The 24,678-nt window shown below is 42.3% G+C and overlaps 1 protein-coding gene and 1 pseudogene across 1 annotated transcript; one reads left to right on the top strand and one right to left on the bottom strand.

Moving 5' to 3' along the window:
- Positions 1 to 1,390: 1,390 nt before the first annotated feature.
- LOC123099885 (ribosomal protein S7, mitochondrial-like) lies at positions 1,391 to 1,884 on the bottom strand. Its single transcript, XM_044521924.1, has one exon. It carries the CDS (start codon positions 1,882 to 1,884, stop codon positions 1,438 to 1,440), a length of 447 nt encoding a protein of 148 aa, XP_044377859.1. The 3' UTR covers positions 1,391 to 1,437.
- A 14,403-nt stretch (positions 1,885 to 16,287) lies between these two features.
- LOC123096867 (NADH-ubiquinone oxidoreductase chain 1-like) lies at positions 16,288 to 16,752 on the top strand (annotated as a pseudogene).
- The last annotated feature ends 7,926 nt before the right edge of the window (positions 16,753 to 24,678 follow it).

Raw genomic sequence — 24,678 nt, 5'->3', positions numbered from 1 at the left:
GTGTTATGATCCGGCAACCCCGAAGTGACAATAATCGGGACCACTCCCGGTGATGACCATAGTTTGAGGAATTCATGTATTCACTATGTGTTAATGCTTTGGTCCGGTACTCTATTAAAAGGAGGCCTTAATATCCCTTAGTTTCCGTTAGGACCCCGCTGCCACGGGATGGTAGGACAAAAGATGTCATGCAAGTTCTTTTCCATAAGCACGTATGACTATATTCGGAATACATGCCTACATTACATTGATGAATTGGAGCTAGTTCTGTGTCACCCTATGTTATGACTGTTACATGATGAACCGCATCCGGCATAATTCTCCATCACCGATCCAATGCCTACGAGCTTTTCACATATTGTTCTTCGCTTATTTACTTTTCCGTTGCTACTGTTACAATCAGTACAAAACTCAAAAATATTACTTTTGCTACCGTTACCGTTACTTCCATATTACTTTGCTACTAAATACTTTGCTGCAGATACTAAGTTATCCAGGTGTGGTTGAATTGACAACTCAACTGGTAATACTTGGGAATATTCTTTGGCTCCCCTTGTGTCGAATCAATAAATTTGGGTTGAATACTCTACCCTCGAAAACTGTTGCGATCCCCTATACTTGTGGGTTGTCAACAATCTATTGATTGACTGAAAAACTCAAGCTGAGTAACTTGCTTGAATGATCGCTCCGGCTCTGGGCCGTCTGATCTTCGGGATGAAGAATAGGGGATCGCTTGCCAACCGTTAGTTAGGACCAGTGAAAACCCACGCTTGGTGAAGGCGAAGTTTAGTTTTGAGATCTAACAATTCCTTATGTCGTGTATCGTCGATTGATGCAGCCTCAGATGCTTCAATTGTAGATTTGAGTATTGAGCGAAAGGTTACACCACCTATAGGTTCTATATTACAGGCCAATCCTACTCCACTAGTACCAATAGGCGGCATAGGGGAAAAAGCACAACACCTAGGAATAGGAATCAACAACACAAAAACTTTCCGAGAAATTACCCAAGAAGAAAACGTATGCGCGTGGGCGCAACGGATTTCGCTCCCGTGCGCTCATCCCTTGCTTGTTCTTTCGGACTAGCACTATTTCCCTCTCTTTGAAGTAGATTTCTCAGCTCCACGAGTCAAACGAAATAAGGCGAAAGGCCCACTACTTCTTCATTCATGGCTTATTGATTTGAGTGATCTCCCTTTCGTATTCATTCGACCTGAGGTGAGGTTGGAACAAGAGTTTTCATAAAAAGAATGGTTCTTTTATGCAATTATGAACGGGCAGGCCTCTTGTGGATTCCTCAAACTCTATGAATGAAGGGGGAGTATGAGGAAGGCCAATTTTCTTTCTATATGAAGATGAAAAAAGGATCCGGGTCAAACAATTCTTACTTTTGTTGAGTATGACTTAATGAGGAAGAGCTCCTTATGTGGTATCACTTTACCACCATCTGAAGTGCGCGAAACTCCGATTGGTGGAAGCCAGTCCATGAAGATTCTCCCTTCTCTTACGTGAAATTCCCCTCTTTCGGTAAGCATCCAGTATCTCAGCAAATGAACATTTCTCTAAGCTTATCTTGTAGCTTATACGTCGTTTCGAAGCTGCTCCAAGGAACCAACAAATAGCTAAGGTTTGTTGACGATCCCTGGCTACAATCCCAGGAGCATCATAAATAGTACCTGTGACTCCTACTTTCACCACTTCGCATATTGGCTTTATATTATCTACAGCGTCAACCATAAGTTTTATTACATCGCATTCAGTTCGAGCTAGGTGGTGAAATGTTTTATAAACAATAGAACGAACTCTCGTTCTTTTACCATCGATCATGCGAAAGTTTACCAATTTCTTGATCAATTCTTTTTGATCACCATCAAAGTCCCTCATATAGCTAAGCATTTCCGAGCAATTGGAAGCGCTTTCGATCACGAGGCCGATAAATTGATATTATGCGATCGTTACTGTCCATCTTTTTCAGCTCTGCTCCCGAAAAGAGAAAGTAAAGGAGACTGATCTTGACGTCGGCGTTGGTTTTTCCAACGAAAAACAAGAACATTCTTTCACGAACTTCCATGACAAAATGCTAGTTGCCTTGTAACGCATACACTGGAGCGTTTGTCCCATCGACGAAGGCCACTATACGCGTTTTCTGAAGAGCAGCATTCTCTTATAACCAAACATCGCAAAGACAGTAAGGATATCCTGAACGTAAGGCCAATGGCTAGCATACTTCGCTGAACACTCACGATATTCAGCTAAAGCTGGATGCATATTATATTATATCTTGCCTTGGTAGAGCGAAACTTTGAACCCAACACAAGCAACTCTCCCGGTTTAGCGATATTGATGGGTTCCAGCCTCATTCCACTAGCCCTAAAAGCATTCTAAATATATAGAAGAGGGGGAATGGATTCTACAAGAAAAGCTAGGCAAAGGTAAGTTAGGGGTCAATTCTTGGAGCATAGCTCATTTCTAAGTCCCCAACCCATCTCGTGCTCGTGCTCTACGCGATCGAATCTTGCAGCCGGATAGAGCAATGGAATCACCGAGTTGTATGGAAAGAGGGCTCTTCTTTTTAATCTTAACACAAAGGCTAGCTCCCCTCGGGGTTGTCATATTACAATCATTTGTATTACTTTCCTACCAATCCTGAACTAGCTGTGACCCTTATAGCGAGCCTCACTTTACCGTTTCAGATAGAAACATATGGCGCTCCTGAAGTCGATTGGATACTTTCTTTTTTGTTGAATTAAGCTAAGCCGTGGAGTTTCTCACGTGAAGAACTCCTTCTTATGAGCTCATGGACTTGATCAATGCTAGTTCAAGTTCACGTCATATTAGGAAATTAGTTCATTAATTCGTTTATTTGCCAACGAAGAAGCCTTGCGCTACTCGGAAAGTACTGACTAGAGGGGGGGCGTGTGGATCCACTGTCCTAGCCATTCTCACAACGGGATAATAAAGCGAACAAAGGCCATGAGAAGAGATTACAACATCCAGAACGAAGCCTGTCAAGCCAACCTTCCCTCACTGCGAAAAAGCAACATCCCATGTACTCATTGGCTTTGACCTCAGATTCATTACTTGCTAGAGAAGTAGTTTACATAACTATCACAGCTTGAATGCGATAATCTTGTTAATCAGCAAAGTAGCTAGCCTAAATAGGGAGTTTACAATCGCTTGACTATAAAGTAAAGAGCGGCTAATGGGAGATTGCTTGAGTAGGCTCAGTAAGGGATTACCCGCGGGCAAGGTGAAAGAGCTTTCATTAATAGTATGAACTGGTGGATCGGCAAGATAGATAGAGCTCCTTAAAGGAAAGCAAAATCCAGTTCTATATTATATCAAACTATAAATCAAAGATGAGGAAGCTGCACCTTTACTCGCTCGAATTAGAGGAAAAAGGGGATATGCAACAGTAACAACTTTTCTTTCAATACTAAGCAGGAAATGCGAATAAGAGAAGGGTAGAAGAAGCAATCCGCGCATTTCCTTATTTCACAACATATTTGACTCGTTAGAGAAATCATTTCTTAGTTTTGCTACAATCTTTCAAGAAAGAGTAGGTTCTACTATTTAATACTTAGAGGAAGTGATTTCCGGGAACTAGCAGACCAAGCCAATCAACAAGGAAAGCCTGTCAAGCAAGGAAGCCACCAAGCAAACCTTTAATAAGCATCTCTAGCGTAGTCACTTCTCTATAGAAAGAAAAAACCAGCAGTCAAGACTAGTCACATTAGTGAAACAAGTGATTCGCTGACATTCAATTCAAATAGAAAGAGTAGTCACAGCTACAACAAGTTGCTCTAAGAGGAAGGAGTTGACTTACTTTCAATTCCTGATACAGCAAGACCAGATTTTTTCATGTAGCATTTCTACCCCTATAGGATTTCCGATCTTAACCGAGAATGGGTGCCCACCTTGTACATACCGAGAATGGGTGCAGCCCACCCCATCTAAAGTAGCCTGAAATTCGTTCCTCTACAATCCAGAGCAGTCCGAACATGTACCGCGATCTGGACGAACAAAGAATGTCGTACACTTGAGTGACCCCCTTTTGTGTGACCACCACCAAATTCAAAAGAAGAGGTGAGATCACCCTGAAAAAATCCTTTGTAGCTCTTAAAATATGGGCCAACCTCTCCATTAATATTGATACTCACTGCACCTCCTTCTACCACTTGTTTAATCCAACCTCTCCACTTCTCGCTAAAGAAAATCCTTTTTAAGTAGAACCTCTTGTAGAAAATCCCATTCACCCTGTCATATGCTTTTTCAAAGTCTAGCTTTAGTATGACCCCCTCTTGTTTAGTCCTCCTAAGCTCATGAAACACCTCATGGATAGTGACCACCCCATCTAAAATATTTCCGTTTTACATAAATGACGTCTAACTCTTACTCACCACCTTATCTGCAACTCTCTCAAGCCTATTTTCAGTACTTTAGTCACAATTTTCTAAAAAAAATAATATAAACATATTGGCCGATATTGGTTGATAGTTGCAGCATTTTTCGTTTTAGGAATCAGAGTAACCACCCCATAATTAAGTCTTCTAAGTTGCAACTCCTCAGCATGCGGGCTATCAAGCATTCTTTTGACCATCTCTTTAACCATCTCCCAAAATAGCTTCTAAAAGATTACTAGTAAGCCATCTGGGCCAGGAGCTGTATTGGTTTTCATCTCTGTAACTACTAACTCTATTTCCTCCATAGTGAAAGGCTTACTCAACTCTTCATTGTCTAGTTCTGATAGCATGTGCTTTGTTCACCAAGGGGCTTCCACCAAGAGATATGTCCCCCTGTCCTCTGAACCAAATAGTCTCTTATAGTAACTAGAAATGTGTTCTTGCAACTCTTTCTCATCTTGTATAACATTTCCTTCATGTTCCAAAGAAGCAATATTACATTTTATGTGTCTTCCATTGGCAGCACTATGGAAGAATGAAGTATTTGCATCTCCCTCAAGTAACCACTGACAAACTGACTAACAATGTTGACTACATGAGCAATGTCAGGCCGGGTCACGGTGAGGTACACAAGGCTGCCTACAAGATGACGATAGCGAGTGGTATCCCTCAAGAGGAGTACCATCACTAGGGCGCAATTGGAGATGGAGGTCCATGGGTGTAGCGGCAGTGTGTGTATCAGTAAGACCTGAGCGTGAGATCAAATCCTGAGTATAGTGATGCTGAGAGAGATAGTAACCATCATTTGTTTGATCAACCACAATTCCCAGAAACTAACTGAGAGAAAATCAATCTGACATCTTGAATTGCTCACTCAACTTTTTCTTCACAAAAGCAATGTACTTCCGATCATCTCGAGTGATCAACATATCATCAACATAGAGAAGAAGCAAGGTACGACCGCCGTCAGATGTATGAGTGAAAAGTGCAGGGTCATGCTCACTAGAAGAGAAAACCAGCAGCTTGAACCACAGAGCTGAACCGCTCAAACCAAGCACGAGGTGCTTGCTTTTTTCCCATAGAGGGCCTTTCGAAGGCGACAAACATGACCATCAGGAACTTCAATACCCAGAGGTGGCTGCATATAGAAAAAACTCATGTAGATCACCATGAAGGAAAGCATTTTTGACATCCATTTAAAAGATTTGCCAAGATCGAGCTGCAGCCATTGCAATCAGAGTATGAACAGAAATTGAAACAACGCAACCATACTATCTATTTACGATAATTTGATTGTTGACAACACGACAACATCACGCTTCTCTTTCTAATTCTTATTTATATAACTGTCACTTTACCGGGCCGGAAAAGTGACACCGTCACGTCTCAGGGTCGTATGCCTGGAAAAAGAAGGGTCGTCGTACAATTTCGGCGATTACAAAAAAGAAGGAGGCAAGCTCCCTATCCATCTTTGTCTTTCCACTTCCCTCGCTCAGGAACAAACACTTCGCCAAATTCTTTTGAGTCCCGGCTCGGTTTTTCCCCACTAACCAATTATGTTACGACCATTGGACAAACTTGGTTGACGAACATGGTTTATGCACCGCTAATCTAGCGGCTTGTCGAGCATTTGACAAACTCACACCATCCATTTCAAATGGGATTTGTCCCGTGGACACACGAGCAATCCAACCCGTCGGATTTCCTTTTCCTCTTCCCATTTGAACTTCTGCGGGTTTCCCCGTAATAGGAAGATCTGTGAGAACTCTTACATGTATCTTACAATTTCTTCGGAATTGTCCGCTCATAGCACAATGGAATTGTCCGATTGTAGCCCGACGCGCTGCTTCAATGGCTCGACCAGCTCTTCCAAAACCAAGTTGTGTACCATCCGGTTCGCGACCCCTACTACATCTGCATTTAAAATATTTACTATATTTCGTACGTTTCGGATATAGCACGTCCCTTCTTATTTTCACTATATGAGATCCGCACTTTGACACCTGAAATTCCGTTACGAGTAGATACTTCCGCGGGAGCATAATCAATTTTCTGGTTAAATACATTACAAGATGTTTTTCCATACTTTCCGCATTCAGTTCTAGGTATTTCCGCACCCCCTAATCGACCAGAAAACCAAATATGTATCCCCTCCACCCCTTTTGGCATTATTAATGGAATATCCTTCACTATTTTACTAAAAATGGAACGAAATGAGATTGGATTGTTCCTCAGTGGAAAAGAGATGTCTTGAGCAATCAGAGAAGCACTTTGATAAACAGATTTGATCTTTACCGACTCAATTAAGGTATTAGTGTTTGTTCTATTAGACAAAAAAGATCGCATTTTTTGCACTTCGCTCAAATAAGAGTTGTACCCGTACGGAATTATCCTCTTTCTCAGTATGATCTCTATCATCATCTCTATTCCCTTTATCAATTTTCCTATCCTACCTAGGTCTATGAATTTCTCTATCAATTCCATTACCTTATCCTTACCCATGAGGTTCCTACATTTGATCCTAAATTGAGCTAGGAGTTGTTTCCGGGCATACTCAAAAAGAGGGTTATTATACACCCCAACCCCATCCCTTGGAAAAAAAGAAGGGAGCACCAAAGAAAGGAAAGAGCGATATGGTGGTTTTTGTTTTTCCCGCGAAGCGAAGATCATTCGGTTGGCGAATGAAGTGGATCAACCTCTTTTTGGCTCGGGCCAAACACTTTTTCTCGATGGTAGAGCTTTCTAAAAAAAGCGATGCGAGAGCGTATTCTCTTATCTAAGCTTCCTCCCTTCGCTCCCCCATCATAGATGGTTCAGACACACCCGGTGCCACGAAATGATTGAGAACTAGGACGGTGTCGAAATGCATTTTATTCTTAGTATTAAAAAAGTATTGCATGGCCGAATAATTCAAGGAGGGGCGCACAGCGGGGAGGGTCTTTTTAGTAGATGACTCGTCGGGCCGTCAGACCGGGACTTCTTTGGTAAAAATAACTTGATTCTATTCCTTTTTGGTAAGGAGGCGGCATTTCCCATAAGGAAAGGTATGTCATTTACAACCCCGGCGTATTGAGGCCGCTTGAAGGCCCCGCTCACCCAAAGTGATTTATCAAAATTCTTCTTTCTCGATGGTGATCGGTCATGGTATCCATATCGTTGCATCTTTTTCGGCCAAATCCGGATTTCGTTTTGCTTCTACCAGTCGATTGACTCGACTCTTTTCCCTGCCCCCTGGCCTCTCACTTCGTTTCGTTCTTCCTCTGTACCCTCGCTTGAATGAAGACACCCGATCGGCCCGACTTTCCCAAATGTCATCCACCAGCCCTTTTCTTGTAGTACGGGTCTTGATTTCTTGTCTTTTTTCGTTTTAGTCATGGTGATCACCCGGGAAGAAAGAAATGAATGAATGTCCTTTTGGGTAAATGTAGAATAATACACCTACCGAGACGAAAGCCAAGGGCGAGTTTTGTAGGTGGACGTATCAAACTAAAATAAGATCTAAGATTGACATCTTGATACAATGATTTACCATAATAATAAATAGAGTCAATGGTGACAGAGCCGTGGGAAGAGCCGCTTCTTTTTTGCGGCGGGGGCTTCCATTCACCAGCGCAGACTACATACACATGCTCTCTGAACCGTGCTAGATAGTCACCCATCACACGGCTCTCAAACCCAACCTGTGGTGGATCCTGGGGGACAAAGCAAAGTCAAAGCGCTTGATCCTTTGCCCCATACTTTGAGATCTTCCTCCCCGCCGATCAAGCAGCCGCTAACGTTCGGTTCGGATAAGTAAAGTCCCTTCGGTCGGTTCGGTCAGGTGGTCTTCCATTATTTTCCCTAATGTTCGGAGTTGTTCTGGTTTGAGAAAGGAGCACTACCAAGTCCACTAGGGGCACCCTGATTGAATAAGAAATGGACAGCTGAGGTCAGGCTTGCATGAAAAAAGAAGATAATAAGTTAGATGTACACACCTGAGGTTGGTAAGAACTGAGGGACAATGCCCCCCTCACTGGGCCCATCAGAGAAAGCAACTGCTACTTAATCATAGGTTTGCTTTCGTGCAAGGCCCCCGCTGCTGGAACAGGCGGTTGTCATTTTCAAGTAAACGCCCCGCCCCCTTTCTTTGCCCGCCGGCCGCCTAGCTCGTTATTCTTTGAGATATAGATACAGTCTCGCTTTGGGGCGGGGGAAGCATGGATTCGATAGATCTATCGAATCCATGCTGCAAGCAGCAAGCGTAGGCTAAAAAGGCAATAGTCTAACACTGGGGTAGGGCGCGCCAAAACAACCGGGGGTCCCTCCGGGGTCAGGCTAGCTGCCTTTTGGAGCGCGCGTACTCTGATCCTCTTCTATGAATCTACAACTCTCTTTACTGAGCAAGACTTCATCTATATCCCTCAAAGTGGATTTGGATTCCCATTTCTTCTTTGAATGATAGCTTCAACTAGGCTCCACCTTAGAGAGGGTTTTCGGTTTGAATCAAGATAGGTCAGGGGCGCATTGGAACGGTAGCTGCTTAGTCTCATCCGAGAGTCCAATCTCTTTGTACTGTGCTTGCTTTTGTGTCTTTGAATAAAAAAGAAAGAAGGGGGTCGACTTAGGCTCCTTCCCTTCCACTACATAGCTGCGCTATCAGGTACTATGAGCCCTCTGCCCCACGCATCTAACCAGCTCGCGTGGTTCACCGGTTCCACCGAAAACTCTCATTTGTTGAAGCGGAGCATAGTGTGGCGTCGAGCGAGAAAGGTCTCTTTTTTGGTTTATTCACTGATCTGAAACGAAACTTAGCACTTGCTTTTTTATTGATTCCTGGGGCTAGGCGTTCGCAGAATCAGTCTATTCGAACCGCAGATGCACTTTTCAGATCAGTGATGGCCTCTCCAGCAGAGCTGGGCGCCGGGGCCCTCGATGCGCTAGCGATCGGCACATTAGGGGAGTACTTGCCCGGGTTTCTTGGCCTGGTATCCTTATCCTCGCGTTCATGATATCTACATTCAACTGTGCCCCGGAGACACGGTCGAAGCATGCCCGCCCCGTGTGCGTCTTTCACGACATGCTCTGGTCTCGGGTTTCTTCCCGTGGTCTTCTAGCATTAGAAGAAGTCGTGTCCGTCCCGGACATCTGCAACGTCCTCTCACGCCTTTTTGGGGGGGACAAAAAAAGATCAGGAAAAGACGGACCGAACCCATTCGGTGACTTTCGCGGTTGCCCTCACTGAACTGACTTGGATCTGAACTACGATTCAGATCAAGTCTTACCAAATTAGATTTCCTTTTCATACCATATGTCGCTTAGACTTTAATTTTTCCCCTTTCCGCCCTTTCCTCTATTTGTTCGATAGGGTCTTCATTTTATTCTAATTCTAAACCCATTGCCGTCCATAGTTTCCTTGTCAACGCGAAGGGGCCAACTGCCCTCAAACCAAAGTCTGAGATCAGAACTCATAACGCGGTTGTGGCTTGAAGGCCGCATGCAAGTTCTTCAATATTTAGAGAGTATGTGTTAGTACGATATCGCGCTATCAACGTATTTCATCTTTCTCGATGATTAGGACAAAATTGTATCCCTTAGGAACCGTACATGCACCTTTGCTTGGATGCCGATCTAATATTGTTACAATACGAAATACTTGAAGGCCACACGCAATTGACTCACCTACATTTTATGCTCCCACCCTTTGGTAGAAAAAGCCTCTGCCTCTGGGGAAGTGCTCACATCAACTCCAATTTGGATGGAGCTTCTCGATGGGTTAGAGCGTTTACGAACCAAAAAGGGGGAAAACCCATCCTCCAAAGTAGTGAATTGAGCCAGTACAATAAGACAATAGGTCTCATGGTCCAAGCCTGCTATCAGGCAGTGAGTGGGAATCAATCCTGAAAGAGAGAAGGTCTAGTGCTCTCAGAAAATATTTGATTCGCCGAAAAATTGGCTTTATCAGACCAATCCATGTTCAGAAGCCTTCCATCAAAAGTCAGTGGTCTAGGCCGCTTTCCTCGACTTTGAGTTGGATCTCATTCTTCTTCCCGGCACAGAAAGAGGGTAGACTTCATTCGAGACACATGGGTTCTTTTGCTTCCTTCAAAGAACTCGTCTTTGAGCCTCTAAAAAGAAGGGCATAGTATCCCAGCCACCTAGACCACCTAAAAGGAAGGAATTGGTCTTTAGCTTTGAGTGATCCAATCATTGGTGAATGGGTTCAATAAGGTAGAAGGAAAGGGCACCTCCCGACCTGGGAAATTCACAGCAGGAAAGACTGGCGCCAATCAGCGAAAGCGAACCCTTCAATACATCGCGTTCAGCCCTCCCTCCAAATCCCATTTGTTTTATTGAGGAATCACTCTTGATCCTCTAAAGCTATTCTCCGTCTATAACTCAAAGTCCATCTGTCTCTCGTGGAAGCGCTTTAGAGTGCCTAGAAGATCCAGCAAACGGGGGTGCCAATGCTGTCCCAAGACCAGATCACGGTAGGTAGCTGCTTTAAAGAGGTTGGGAGATAGACTGGTGAACAATCTTCTTCTTGTTTTCTCTGACCTAGAGCACTCTTTTTTTCAATCGTACGAAGAAACTCCATGAAAAACCCAGCTATCACTCCTATGAGACGGCTAACTCCCAACTCCCGATACATTCTTTACAGTCGACCAAAGGACTCGTTGGTTTGGACATAGTTTCTTTGTTCCTGTGTTTCTGTTTTGCTCTCCCCCTTTTTTCACTTAGTTTAGTTGGAATGGACAGAGAACTTCCTTCAGTTTTTCTTTTTTTTTGTTGCCTGGTTCGGTCTCTCCGAGTGGAATAAGTGGGTCCTTCTTCTTTTCCTGACTGATGAAGGTCGAAACTGAAGATCGAATCAAGCGGAGTCTGGATTCCTATGTTCATACCAACTCAAATGATTGATGAATTCGATCTTGAGTACTCAGCAAGGGTGAAAGAATGACAAAGAGTTTGCCATCACAGAGGATGGGAAGGACCCAATCGCCTGCCACTTTCTTGGTCCATCCGCTTGGTGGGTACTTTATAGCTCACAACACGAGATAGGCAGATATGTGACATAGAAAAGTTGCTTTCATTGACAACAAGACTCTCTTCCTGATTGGGATTGGTCTATGCAGGATCTCCTTCCCTATGAGACCCTTGCTTCCCGTTGAAAGGGGCAGACCCCTACTTCAATTGTCATCTGACGACTCTTCCCCAGCCATGGACTCAGACCTCTCACAACCAAAAAAAGAAAATCAAAATCAAACGAAACCGAATATAACCAATCTATCGCCTTTGTTGACTCGTTGACAACCTCCTTAACCCAAGCTTCCATCTCCTGCTCCAGACATCGGCGCTTGCCCGCACCAGTGCATGAAAGGTGGATAAAGGTGAGTTTGACTACGAACTCAATGATGCTGGGGACGATCTCTTTTCGGGGAATCACTCCCATCGAGAAGCCCTCTTCCTCCCTTTTTCTAAATCTGGGAGAGAGGCAAAAGAGAAGTCCAGAGAGACCTCGACCCTTTCAGCGAAAGGAGGGAGATCGAATGCGAGATGGAGTCCCTGCCGAATGGAATGGACATCCTTCGGGACAGCTATGTTAGACTTAATTTACCATAAAATTGGACGGAAAAACTACTAAAAAGATCACAAGAAACCCAGCTCAAAGTGAATGGAGAGTGAACCCCTGCGCCTTGGAAGGATTTGAAGCTGTTCGGACACTCATAGACAAGTGAACTCCAATCCAGGATCCCTCGAAAAGTGAAGTGAACTAGCCAGGTAGAACAGTCAGGTTAGAGTCTTTCATGTCAAGGTGAACATAGACATATAAGGTTAGTTTGTTTTCCTTAATTCTCAGAGAAAAGACTCGTTGCTGGAACGGAGAGCACTGGCGATTGCTTTCTTTCTGACCTTCAGCCGAGAAATTCTATACCTTCCACCGACTTCTTTTGTGTGTGGCCAGAACGTGATGATTTCCAATGCCAAGTACTCTTCTTAACAATGTATGAAGCCCGTAAAACCAAAATCGATCCAAATCCACGACCTTGACGATCGAGGAAAAAGGGTATGTATTATTATGGTGTGAGCCTTCTTTGTTTTTGTCCTTTGATTATCATAAGCGAGGAATGGTGCGTGCTAGCCTTCACACTATACTTTATTGTTGGGAAAGGGAAAAAATGGAGAATATCTTTAAGAACCCTAGAAAGAATTTCACTTGGAGCAACAGGGGTCAGGTCACACTATATCCATATCATAATTCTCTTTTTTTAATTGATACCGATTAGCCGTAAATCAATTTGATTTTGTTATGCCATTAAGGAAACACTATTTGGGATACAATACCCATTTCAGAACCGTTCACTACTAACAAATAGAAAATATCAAAATAACAAAAAAAATATAGTTAATGGTTCCAATTTTTCCTAAATTTGGCAGTCTGTGACTAGAAACCCTTTCTATTTTCAATACAAAGAGAAGGTATTTAAGCAATGTGTGTTTTGAGATACAATCAATCAAAGAGAATAAAACTGGGTCCAATAAAAGACAGGAATGAATTTATTGAAAGGGATTGGAATGGGATAAGTCCAAAGGGATTCCACGATCTAAAAAAATCAAAAAGGGTTTAATAATCCCCTCCTACGATAAAAAATTAGTAAAATAATGTGGATGAATAAGATTTTGCTCGATTTTGGATCAGATTTGGCAGCATGGCCAAGCAGTAAGGTAGGGGACTGCAGATCCTTTATCCCCAGTTCAAATCTGGGTGTCGCCTGACAAAAAAATACTTAGGATTTCTTATTGTACTGATTGAACTCGACAAATTCTTGCCCTGCATAAGCAAAGGAAAAGAACTAGGCCTGTCGATACTGGATTTTACCATAGTTCTAGTTCTAAAAAAGACTATCAATTTCTTCTTAAAAATAGGGATCTAGCAGGGTTCTGGGTAGTGCCCAAACCGATACCAATAGGGATGAGGGATATATAATTATGAATTTCATAATTGATTCTATTCCGCAATTCATAACTATGAAAGTAAGAGGTCGGAAATCTTGGTATCCAAAGGTCCCTAAGGGAAATTCCTTTTTTGCTCCTAGGATTGAAGAAGAGATTATACGAAAGACTATCAAGACTTCCTAATTATCTGACACTACCTACACTAAAGTAAGGTCTGCTGACTCTGTCTGGAATTAGATTGGATAGGCTGATGGGAAATTTAGGAGTTGTGGAAAGAAGGGACTTTCTTTCCATACTTACGAGAGACTCCGAGTACTCAAACATTCAATTAGGATGGTCGGTTAGCTCTTATCTTTTAGAACATCTTAGTAAAAAAAGTAAAAGTAATAAATAAGATGAATCTCCTAACTCGGTAGCCCATGCGGTTCCAATGGTTAGTTTTGGATTTTTTTTCAGGCAAGAAAGCAAAGAAGAAGGGAGGATTCTCTATTACCAACTTCCCCCATTGTCCTGTCCTCATTGGTCATTCATCTTTCCCGATCTAGTGCCATCGTTCTTCAAGGTGCCGGAGGGTTTGAAGCATACCTACTACCCCTCCCCTGAGCTTAGTTTAGAGTTGCCTCAGCGCGCTCGAGTTATAACTGGGAAAATCAAGGCTGGATAGGCCTTCAAGCCAACTTCAGGAAGAAATGCAAGTGAAAGAGAATGCTGTCGAGGGCGCAGGAGTGTTTTTCAGTCTTTCTTATTTGAAATCCAAATCGAATAGCATCAACTTGATAAATTGACTTCTTTCTCACAATTCTTCTGGTTATGTCTTCTCCTCTTTGTTGGAAGATGAGTACACATCAGGTAATCCGCCCACGAGAGCCCAATCACAAGAGGCTCATACAGAAAGCAATCAGCCCATAGCCCAATATCGAGACCACAGCCTATTATTCAAACCACAAAGGATCCGTCTTTCATCATCCAATCTTCTCGATCGAACATATTGACATCAATACTCCTTTCCATGGCCATTCACGGCCCGCGAAGATCAACCACTCGTGCCCGAGATCACTATCCAATCAAAAACCAGACTTCCAAGATCCATCTCACTCAGACCCTTTTGAATGTAGCGGATAACAACGGAGTGGGGCTATCGAATAGATATGTATTCAAATCTTAGGAGCTGGTAATCACTGATATGCTCATATTGGTGACGTTATTATTGCTGTAATCAAAGAAGCAATGCCCAAAATGCCTCTAGAAAGATGAGACAGAAGTAAGACGAGCTGTAATTGTACGTACATGTAAAGAACTCAAACGTGACAACGGTTTGATAGTACGATATGATGACGGTTTTCATTGATCAAGAAGGAAATCCAAAAGGAACTCACGTTTTTGGTGCAATCACTCGGGAATTGAGACTTATGAATTTCACTAAAAGAGTCCCATGAGGTCATGAGGTACTAAAAATACTAGTAGTATAGACTATGATATAGTAGGGTATCAGAATATAGATCAATTAGTAGATTGTGTCTAACGCATATACATGAAAAAAAAGAATAATTAGATAATAATAAGAATAAGAATTCGAATCTTAATAAAAGGAAGGGTTCGAATAGCATCTAATAATATTACCTGTACAGTGAAAGAAAGAGATAGAGGTTACCTGCAGAACTTCAATAAAACGGAGAGAAATATCAATCATTCATTAGTTAAAATATAACTAACATTCTCTTTTCCTCTTGGTATAGTTTTCACTTCAAATATTAAGCGAAGAAACATCTTCTTTGTTCATTAGTGGATTAATATTAGGCACTATCTTTAATAAATAAATTAATATTAAGAGGAAAAGATAGAGGATGCTATTCCAAAGATCAATAAATATGAGTTTGCTTAAATATTTTACGTTATCATTCTCCGTGCAATCCATTATCTTTGGTATTCTTTTATATTTGGATCATATTATATTGCTTTTTCACAGGTTTTATTTACATACCTCAGTCATGTTATTTGTCTAGCCTTCAATCAGAATAGCCTCTCCACCGGTTTCGAAGATTCTTTGGGCATCAATGTGCTATTGGAATCTTCCTATGAAGCAAATAACTTTCTGGAACAGTTTAGGACAGAACAGGCCTCAGTAGAAAGCGAGCTTTTTTTCGCGTATAGCCACCTCGAAGCCCAATTAGCGCACGGGCTGCCCCCTCAACTCAACCCTGACGAGTACGCAAACTTGGTCAGGGAGCAATTAGAGGGTGCAATTAGTACTAACCACTACTGCCAAGACCATAAATCACAAATTGATGAAGTCCACATAATGGAGCTCAAAAGCCGATTACCAAATCTACTTTTTTAGTATCTTGAAACCGCACATAAGAAATATTATGAATGAATCACCTTACAATAACATATGAGAGACAACTTTCTATTTTGTCGAACAACAAGTCGAACCCAATGAACAATTCCATTCAAAGGAATGTTCTAGAGTTTTTTCCACTATATTCGCGATATTTAACAAAATGGAATAAATTCTTCATGATTTCTAGAGTTCCGGGATTACTTCACTGATATTGATTTTCGCCTAAGCACGGCCTCTAGGTTAGTTCAAAGTGTAAGACAATGAATTGTTGATACACCAAAAACGGGTCAAGATGGATACATAAAATGGAGACATCGTGGTTTACCCAAATTGGGACGACGATAGGACATTTCACTTTCTTTCGCAATATTTCTGATCATGACTCAACCACTAGGAAAGGGGATTGCTTACTCTCAGCCATGTTTTCGGTTATGCTTAGTCAATTGAGGATTCCATTCGAAGTAACGTAACAGGAGCACCATCTTCAAAACTTCTCGGGATCCGGTGTTTTTGATAAAAGGTCCCATCCTTCAATATCATGATTGGGTCAACCAGGCCAGATAATAACTGAAATAGTTTGATCGGGTCGACCAGGTCAGCCCCGATCATGAGTGAATAGAAAATCGAAAACGTACATAGCTGTTCCAGTGGAAATACTTTGTTTAATTCTACCACTTCTACTAGGAGTAGCCTTTTTAGTGCTAGCTGAACGTAAAGTAATGGCTTTTGTGCAACATCAAAAGGGTCCTGATGTAGTGGGATCGTTCGGATTGTTACAACCTCTAGCAGATGGTTTGAAATTGATTCTAAAAGAACCTATTTCACCAAGTAGTCCTAATTTCACCCTTTTTTGAATGGCTCCAGTGGCTACATTTCGCTTGGGCCGTTGTACCTTTTGATTATGGTATGGTATTGTCAGATCTGAACATAGGGCTACTTTATTTGTTTGCCATATCTTTGCTAGGTGTTTATGGAATAAGTATAGCAGGTTGGTCTAGTAAGACGGGGGGCAACCATTCAGTCGCCTATGATATACGGACCAATTGGTCAAAAATGGGTTTGTGCCGCAGGTGTTGAATGATCTACTCTACACAGGTGTGGGCTTACAGGGCTAGGGCTCATAAACCCTTTCTTTCATTCATCAAGGGGTCGGTCACTTTTCCGGGCAGAGATCAAGAAGTGGAAGTCATAAAAAGAGATGTTTCTCTTCACACCTCATATCAAGAGGAAAGGTAGCTTGTCAAGCTGGTCTCACTATTGGAAATTCTAGCTTTCTTTTTTTCACCGGCTCATCTTGTTTGTCAACGCTACTAAGGACCTGACGGTTCGCCTATTTGATGGAGGAAAGAACATGAGAAAGGGTTCTAAAATAAAAGGCTAGAAAGTCTACTACAGTAAAGTGAAAGTCAGCGGCTGAGTTTGCCTAGCCTCGCCTGCTCATTTTTATAGGTGAGCAAGTTAGCGAAGAGGCTGAGGGATAAGAGAGTGTCGGTGCGTACGTAGCCTTCATTCTAGTACGCTACACAAAGTCACTTAGCTCAACGTTAATTAAGAGAGTAAAGGAGGAATACCCTACATAGAAGAACCACAGTTCGCTTACAAAGGTATAACCTTTAGCTCCCCGGGGCTAAGCTGCTTCGCACCACTGATAGTTAATTAAGATTCCATTTCAAAGGCGCTACTTTGTTTCGCAAGCCTTTGTCATTGTCAGTCAACTAAGGTTGGCCCTTAGCCCCCTGCGAATCCGTAAATCAGAGAGCATGCCGCAAAAAAACAATGGTCCCCCATGCATTTCATTCTTTCCGGAATGCAAAGATTTAAAGTACCTGACCCCCCAGCAGGGGGGCGGATTGAATCGGAGTTTCCTTAGGTAGCCACCGACCTACAGTTCTCCTTAAACTTCTGTGCTTGGTGGAAAAGAAGCGAACAAAGCTATGCTCGCTTGCTGTCTTGTTCTCTGTCGCGGACTGGGATCGCTCGCCAGCTTGGCCCTCTAGAAAAAAGTTGGAGCAACATTGTATGAGAACATATTACCCATCTTCGGGGACAAGGGGCGGAACGACCTCTCGATCTACTTATTGCATCCTAGGACGGGCGCCGTCGTCTAGGCGTGACTTCTTCTTTTGATCTCCCCTACGCCTAGGACGTTGTCTGGGCCAAGAGCCATAGTTAGTTGTTGTTTCCATTTGGTTCTTCTTTCTCGTTGTTGATACTGACAAGACCCAGCCAGATGATGATGTCTGCTGGTTCGTAGTGAGAGAACTCTTAGTACCCACAAAAAAGGGCGCTGGTGAAAAAAAGCAATCATTTGATTTAGTTTCTTGCTCTCCCTTAGCAGCGGGAAAGGAGTCTATCTATCTGCCTAGCTTTGGTAGATTTCCCCCAACGCAATTCAAAAACGGAAATTCCACGAATCCGTGAGGCGGATAAGTCCGACGACTCAGCAGCAGTGCGGAATTGAGTTTCTGGTCCGGTGGATCTGATCTATAGTTAGGGGGCAATACATAACTTAGAATCAATCCATGTTAGGTCAACATAGAGACAAAGCATCTCAGTTGGCTCTGTCAAGGAAGTGAAACAGGCATTCTTAGGTTGAGGTTACCATTGGATTGACCCTCAGACAGGCCTCCGATTCCAAGGAGTTGATTCAGCAAGTTCCAGGCGCTACCCCGCGAGAAGTCTAATCGGATCAATCGGTGGTTCCGTAATGAGTAGTCGAATACACATTGAGGGGGCCTTGCCTCCTCCTTCCCGCCCACACCTTCATTCTTTTCCTCCTAGCCTTTCATCTGACTTTGCCATCAGGCAATTGTTTGTTTTCAACTGGATTGGCTTCCGATCCAAGAAAGATAGGCAACTTTCACTTGAAAGAAAGGAGCTTCAGAACTCTTGTATTCCACCGAATAAGAATAAGAGCAAGAAGGGGCTATTTTTGTGAAGGGATCGGCACCAGAAAGTAGATCATATGGCCTTTCTTTTGCAGAAATCAAGTAAAGCCCCGGCCCAAGAAATGCAGCAAAGCAAGTCGTCTTTGGTTTGGAGCTAAATTCTCGGATGTATAGGCTTGATCGAGTGCCTTACCTGAAATCGATGATATAAAGTGGGCTCTTTAGCTTGCTCCGACAGAGGTCTCCTTCTCCCTTAGCAGCGAGACCAGTCCCTACCTCTTTTCAACCAATCTTTCATACCGTAGGCGTTTTCTATGCCTAAAACAAGTTCATGTCTCTCCTCTCTAAAGTCTGACCTTATTGAAAAGTAGTACGCTTTCTTTCGTGGTGTTCAGGATCCCATGCTTTGTAGTTCACACATGGATTTCTCTAACGAAGCTAATGCCGAAAATTAAAGACCTTAAACGGAAAGACACAGGAGGTGGTGAAAAATGAAAAAAGAGAAAGAGCTTACAAACTTCTCTGAACCCGGTAGCCAGCGAAGCCCTTATTCATGGGTTAGGGACTAGCATTGAACAAAGTTGGTGACAGCCGAAGAAAAAGTGAAAGGGCAAGTAAATAATCTAAACATGCGGGTAAGCAGCAAAAAAAGAATAAAAGTAACGCGCCCTACCTATTAGTAAAGTAAGGCCTTCCAGAGCCTATATATCTAACACAGACATACACGCGGATGAGGACACAGAAATAAACGGATGTCGATCCGGTACTGAAATTGCATAGCAAAATATGCAATATGTTCATACTTGATGAAACGCACATTATCCAATTCATGATTTAAGAACAAGAGAACGAGATATTGACTTTTTTTACATCTGTAACTACATTCTCACATTTCTTTTTTGATCTCATGACTTTTTATGCGATCGGAAAACGAATGAGATCAGAAAGATAGGCGGACGACTTGACCATAAGGTCGGATGTTTTCGTGAGCAGTAAGCAGCAGATCTCCCCTTTTCGGGAGAAAGCTGGTTAAAAAAAACTAGGGATAGCTAGCAGGTATTTTCTGAAGGTTCAAAAAGAAGGTATTTCAAAAGGGCTTTGGCAAAGGAGGTTCACCTTGCCTGCTTTCCTTGTCCTCCATTCATCAATATCCTAAACTGGATACCTTTGCCATTTCCAAGTGGAGGCAGTAGGCTATTCTCGTTCTTAGCTTTATACGCCAAAACATGCCATTGCGTAGGCTCGTAGGTGTAATTCGTATTCGTATTTGTTATTGGCATACGTAATTTCCTTACTACGTCTATTGCTCGTAGGAATATCTCTAAATAGGAATCGTAGTCCTCGTATGTACATCTTTCGTATTGTGATAAAGCACCTACGCCGCTAGAAATAGTAGCGCCTTAAAGAAGGCATTCCAGGTTCTTTTTCCCCTGGTTTGTATCAGAGTTGACCACTGATAATAGGAAAAATGAAACATTTGGTGTGTTTTAATTCATTCTCAATCTTGTTTCCCCTTGCGCTCCGAGGGAAATAAAGGGGAAATCACTGATTCATTTGGATTGGTTTTCTAACTGACTCATTGACATGAGAGATTGGATGCGACGCGCCAGTAACTCGTTCTACAGTGGACAAAGGTCACCGGCAAACGACCGTTCCACAATGGAACCTGGCACTACTGTTTTCCCTAAGGGCCGACCCACCTTTTCAGAGAAACAGACACATGACATCACTATATTACGCATTTTAGAGATAAGAAAGTGGAGAATGCACTCTTCCTTTTTTTACATTTTAAACACATGTTCATGGTCTGTTTTATTCCCAATTGTTGCCCGTGTGAAAAGAAAGAAGAGAAATTGGGCCATGTTTCCCGAGAGAGACTACCTTCTCTCAGGCCAGCAGTCTTATACTTATAGTCGACTGCTCAATGACGATCTGACCTCTTTCCTGGGCTCTGCTTGATCGTCTACGCTCCGACCAATTCAGTCAAAATCGAAAAAACGATGTTTCCTTGAAAAAGTCTAAGAAATAGTAGTAGTAGTCAAAAAGTGCACTTTTCCATATATTTTGATTTATAGGGATCCCTATCTTTATCTCTATCCACAGAGATACCTATCTATATATAGAGAGATTTTTCTCAAAATTGATCTAGACTATCCTCTATCCAGATAGATATGTCCCTATGAGCGACTAGGCCAGTCTTTTTTTATATGTTTTGGCCACGTCCGTTTCCGCTCCGAAGAGGAAGGTTTGGATTTTTCAATCTTATGTCGTGAGGGATGTGACCTATGTTAGGTCCATAAGATACCATAGCTTTTAGTGTTCTATGATTCACCTCCGAATAATGAGTAGGTAGTTCGATCCTTTTGATTCTTATCTTCCTAGTAAACGGGGATCCGCAGCAATAGGTCGACTTACTATATAAAGAAGACTTTTCTACAAAAGGACTTATTGTTCGAGTAGGAAGATTTCGGCTTTTCTCCTTCCCTCTTTTCAGTAAGAAGAAGTATTTGAAATGAAACAAATTCCTCTTTATTCTGTTGTGCTCAGCGAAGGAACTGCCTAAGCATACTTTTGCGGATCCAAACTTCTTTGTTCTTTCAAAGTCTTCTTCTTGCATATAAGAATGCAACTTTTGCAGTTCCTTGGATTTGAGTAGTAAGCGGCATCCCCTCTGAGTTGTGAGTAAGCGGAACCATTCCTTTTTTGTTCTTCTCCAGACTCTGGCCGGTACGAATTTGCCTCTTCTTTTTCCAACTGATATGGCCAATAGGAATTTGCCTATGATTTTTCCAAGTGATATGTCGATATAGAAAGATCTCCTTATTTCAAAACCGCGGGTTCTCGCATCATTTTCTTTAAAAGATATTAGATCACCGATGGAAACTTTCAAATAAGTAATGGTTACCAGTCCATTATTCAAACAAACCCTTCGATGACTTATCGGCTGCCTTGCTTGAGGAAGAGTGTCACTAAAATGGAGACAAACCGGAATCACGTCCGATCTTGTTTCTTGATTGAGTAAAAATGGGATATATGAAGTTCGTTCTCTTCCTCTGTGCATCTCCCTTATGGGTAAATCCCCATAATAAAGAGACAACTTTCATGTAGTTTGTGATTTGATGTTACTATTTAGATTTTCTCTCCGAGAAAGATTTCTTTTAATGGATCTCCTCTTGTTCCTCAATCTTCGGAGAATACGGCGTTGGATTAGAGAAAGTTCTCTATTCCGAACATTTCCTAGAAGTAGACAACACATTTTAAATCTTAATGCTGGCATCGCATATGTCGTTGAATCAGTCTTTTTCGCCACATCCCGTATAAAGGGAATCGAACCCAACTCTTCCACGAACCCCTCACGAATGGCCCTCCCTTAATTCAATGAACTATGAGAATTCCTTTTTTCGTTTTTTTTCTTTTCAGTTCTCATAAGTCCTTGATATACTAGAAGAAACTCAATACTTGACCGACTGCGTCACAGTGCTCAGGTAAAGTGGAAATGGTGGAAAACGAGCGGAAATGTCAGTGTTTTCTGTGCGTTACGATAGTAGTGGTGAAAGAAAATCCAATTAAAATATCTCAACGTAAAAGGAAAATCGTTTCACTTTGAAAGGAAAGATAGCTATATGACATCGAAATCACTCTATCTACGATTTTCATTGCACCATGACTGAAGGACAATGAGGGGCAGGTTATATTCCCTTTCTTTCGATCGATTGAGGAATCGCTGATAATGACACCACTTCTGTAGCATCTACTGCTATTGCAAGGCCCCACTCGATCTATCTCCCATTCACTTAACAATTCCTCCGGCTCTCTCTGACTATTATTTGTCATTCCCAAATCCATTCTTGTCTAAGCTGCTCATGGTACTACTTTTTTTTATTTTGCGTTATTTTATTAGGCGGAAGATCAGGAAAATTAGGTACTATCTAATATGTCAACGAACTAAGTATAATCTCTGAAACCCACCTTAATCCATTTTATATAGAATCTTTCTCCTTCCGTAATCCATTCCTCCATTCCACACTCTTCTTATAGTTATGAGGGAATCTGAATCCTCAAAAAAAACAGAAGACAAAGAGAAGACATCAGGGAGCAGAGAGAGAAGAGAGCGGGTGTTGGAACAGCAAGCCCTACTTCCTTCACTGGGACACTGGCACCAAACAAAAGCAAAACTAGACTGCCCGAACAACAAGTCCCGCCCCTTCCTCCCGGATCTGCATGTTGAACAAACAAAGACACTCCCCCTCATCCGATAAAAACCAGTATTATTTCTCAGCTGGCAACAAAGAAACGCCTAGCAGAAGAAAGTAGTTATTCTTGCATCTCTGCTACTATGAAAGTAAGTCATTGACAAAGGACCCAACCCTTCTTAATTCGCTGAGCGAGACCTAGGATCTGAATGAACAGCAGTCGAAACCCTGAGCCCATCGTGTCTGCCAGCTATGCAATGGCTCTACTGGAGATTCGGTAGGGAGAGCAGTCGCTAACCTTTCCTTCGGTCAATCACGAGAAATTTGCGATTCGACTCTGTTGTCATTAGAGTGATCAACTATATACGCTAATTATTCAAACAGATGCTCTCCAGTGGAAATGAACCACGAGAGACTAAGTCCTGCCGATAGCAGTAGAAGCATTAGCCACAGAGTGACTTTTTAATTGACACCCACTAGTGGGTAGTTTCTATTTCCAAGTTGACTAGACCAGGTACCACATTTACCATAGGATATGCTTATCTGACGAGGTCCCTCGAGTCATCTCTGCCACTTGGAATTGCTTATGAGCTGTTCTTAAATGCTCTTCAAAGTACTCAAGCTTCAAACTCCTTGCTAACCGATAAAAGCAATCAAGCTTAACAGACTATACGACTAGCTCTTCCACATCCTCGCCACCATTCATAAGGCTTTCAAGGAATATTGAGATATCTACAGAAAAGAGAAACAAACATTCTTAGTTGGTCCACTACTAGCGAGGCCTAAAGTCTTCACTTCATCAGTCTAGGAATAACACTAAAGTAGCACCCCTCACTACATTCTTGTTCACTTAACATAGATCTATAAAGAACAGTGCACTGGTACACGATATGATCTGTCGTCATGACCCATGACCTGAGCTTCTCACTAATCGAAATGGTCCTCTTAGCATGTTTCAAGGGAAGCAAGAGATCGTTTTCTCAGGATATTAGTCACCCAATCTTCCCAATAGTATTCCTTAGCTCATGAATTGATACACTTGTTCATTCTCTTTCTATTTCCACTGGTTTCTTTTGTTCACTTGTAATGCGGCATTTGAATCCATTTTACTCCACTTCTCTCTCTTTTCTTCCTAATGAGGGTGATGTACTCCGGGTACCTGAACATCATGACTGGAATTCAAGAGGATTCCATGAGTACTCGTTACTTCGAGGTCAAATGGTGTGTTGGTATTCATCCAAAATAGGAAACTGGTAGCGACTTGCATTTGATGGACTCTTCCTTCCTGTAGGAATAGGCGAGAGTGGTAACGTGAGCCACCTTTCCTTTATACAGCAGTAATAGCACATGCAAGTTCCTAGGGTCTATATAGCTAGTCAAGGATCATAAAACAATTAGCAAATCATCAGTGGACTCCAAATAGCTATTTCATTGAATCGTACACGTGATTAGGCGGGGACAGGATTTGAACCTGCAGTCTTCGGGTCATGAGCCTGATGAGTTGACCAATTCCTCTACCCCGCTTTAGTCTAAACCTTTCATTAACGTACAGAAAATAGAGTTCGATGCAGGCGGATACTTGACATGTTCCCCTCAGGATAGCTTCTTCTTACATAAGCATCTGTCTCTGAGGTTGACATAACAGATTTAGCTAATGATACAGGAACCGTTGGCCAGATGAAAGGAAGCAGGCAAGTCGATTGATCAAGGAGAAAACCTTGATCTTTCCTTTACCCCTAGATTTCGGATTATCCGGAAGGAGCAGGAGGAGATTTGGCACATCAGCACGCATTCATACTACTTGTTAAAACAAACTGCTATCATGGCGAAGCTCTACTAAGCTATATGAATAGGCTCCGCTCCTTTCCTGGACTGGACTGAAACTAATTGGCTGCTTCCTCGTCTATACTTAACTTAGGAGG

This window comes from Triticum aestivum, chromosome 4D, assembly GCF_018294505.1.
Source record: "Triticum aestivum cultivar Chinese Spring chromosome 4D, IWGSC CS RefSeq v2.1, whole genome shotgun sequence".
Taxonomy (NCBI): Eukaryota; Viridiplantae; Streptophyta; class Magnoliopsida; order Poales; family Poaceae; genus Triticum; species Triticum aestivum.
This window is presented reverse-complemented; position numbering and strand designations above follow the sequence as displayed.

Coding starts and splice junctions, on each gene's coding strand:
- LOC123099885 (XM_044521924.1), bottom strand. CDS start 1,884: ATGAGGGACTTTGATGGTGATCAAAAAGAATTGATCAAGAAATTGGTA.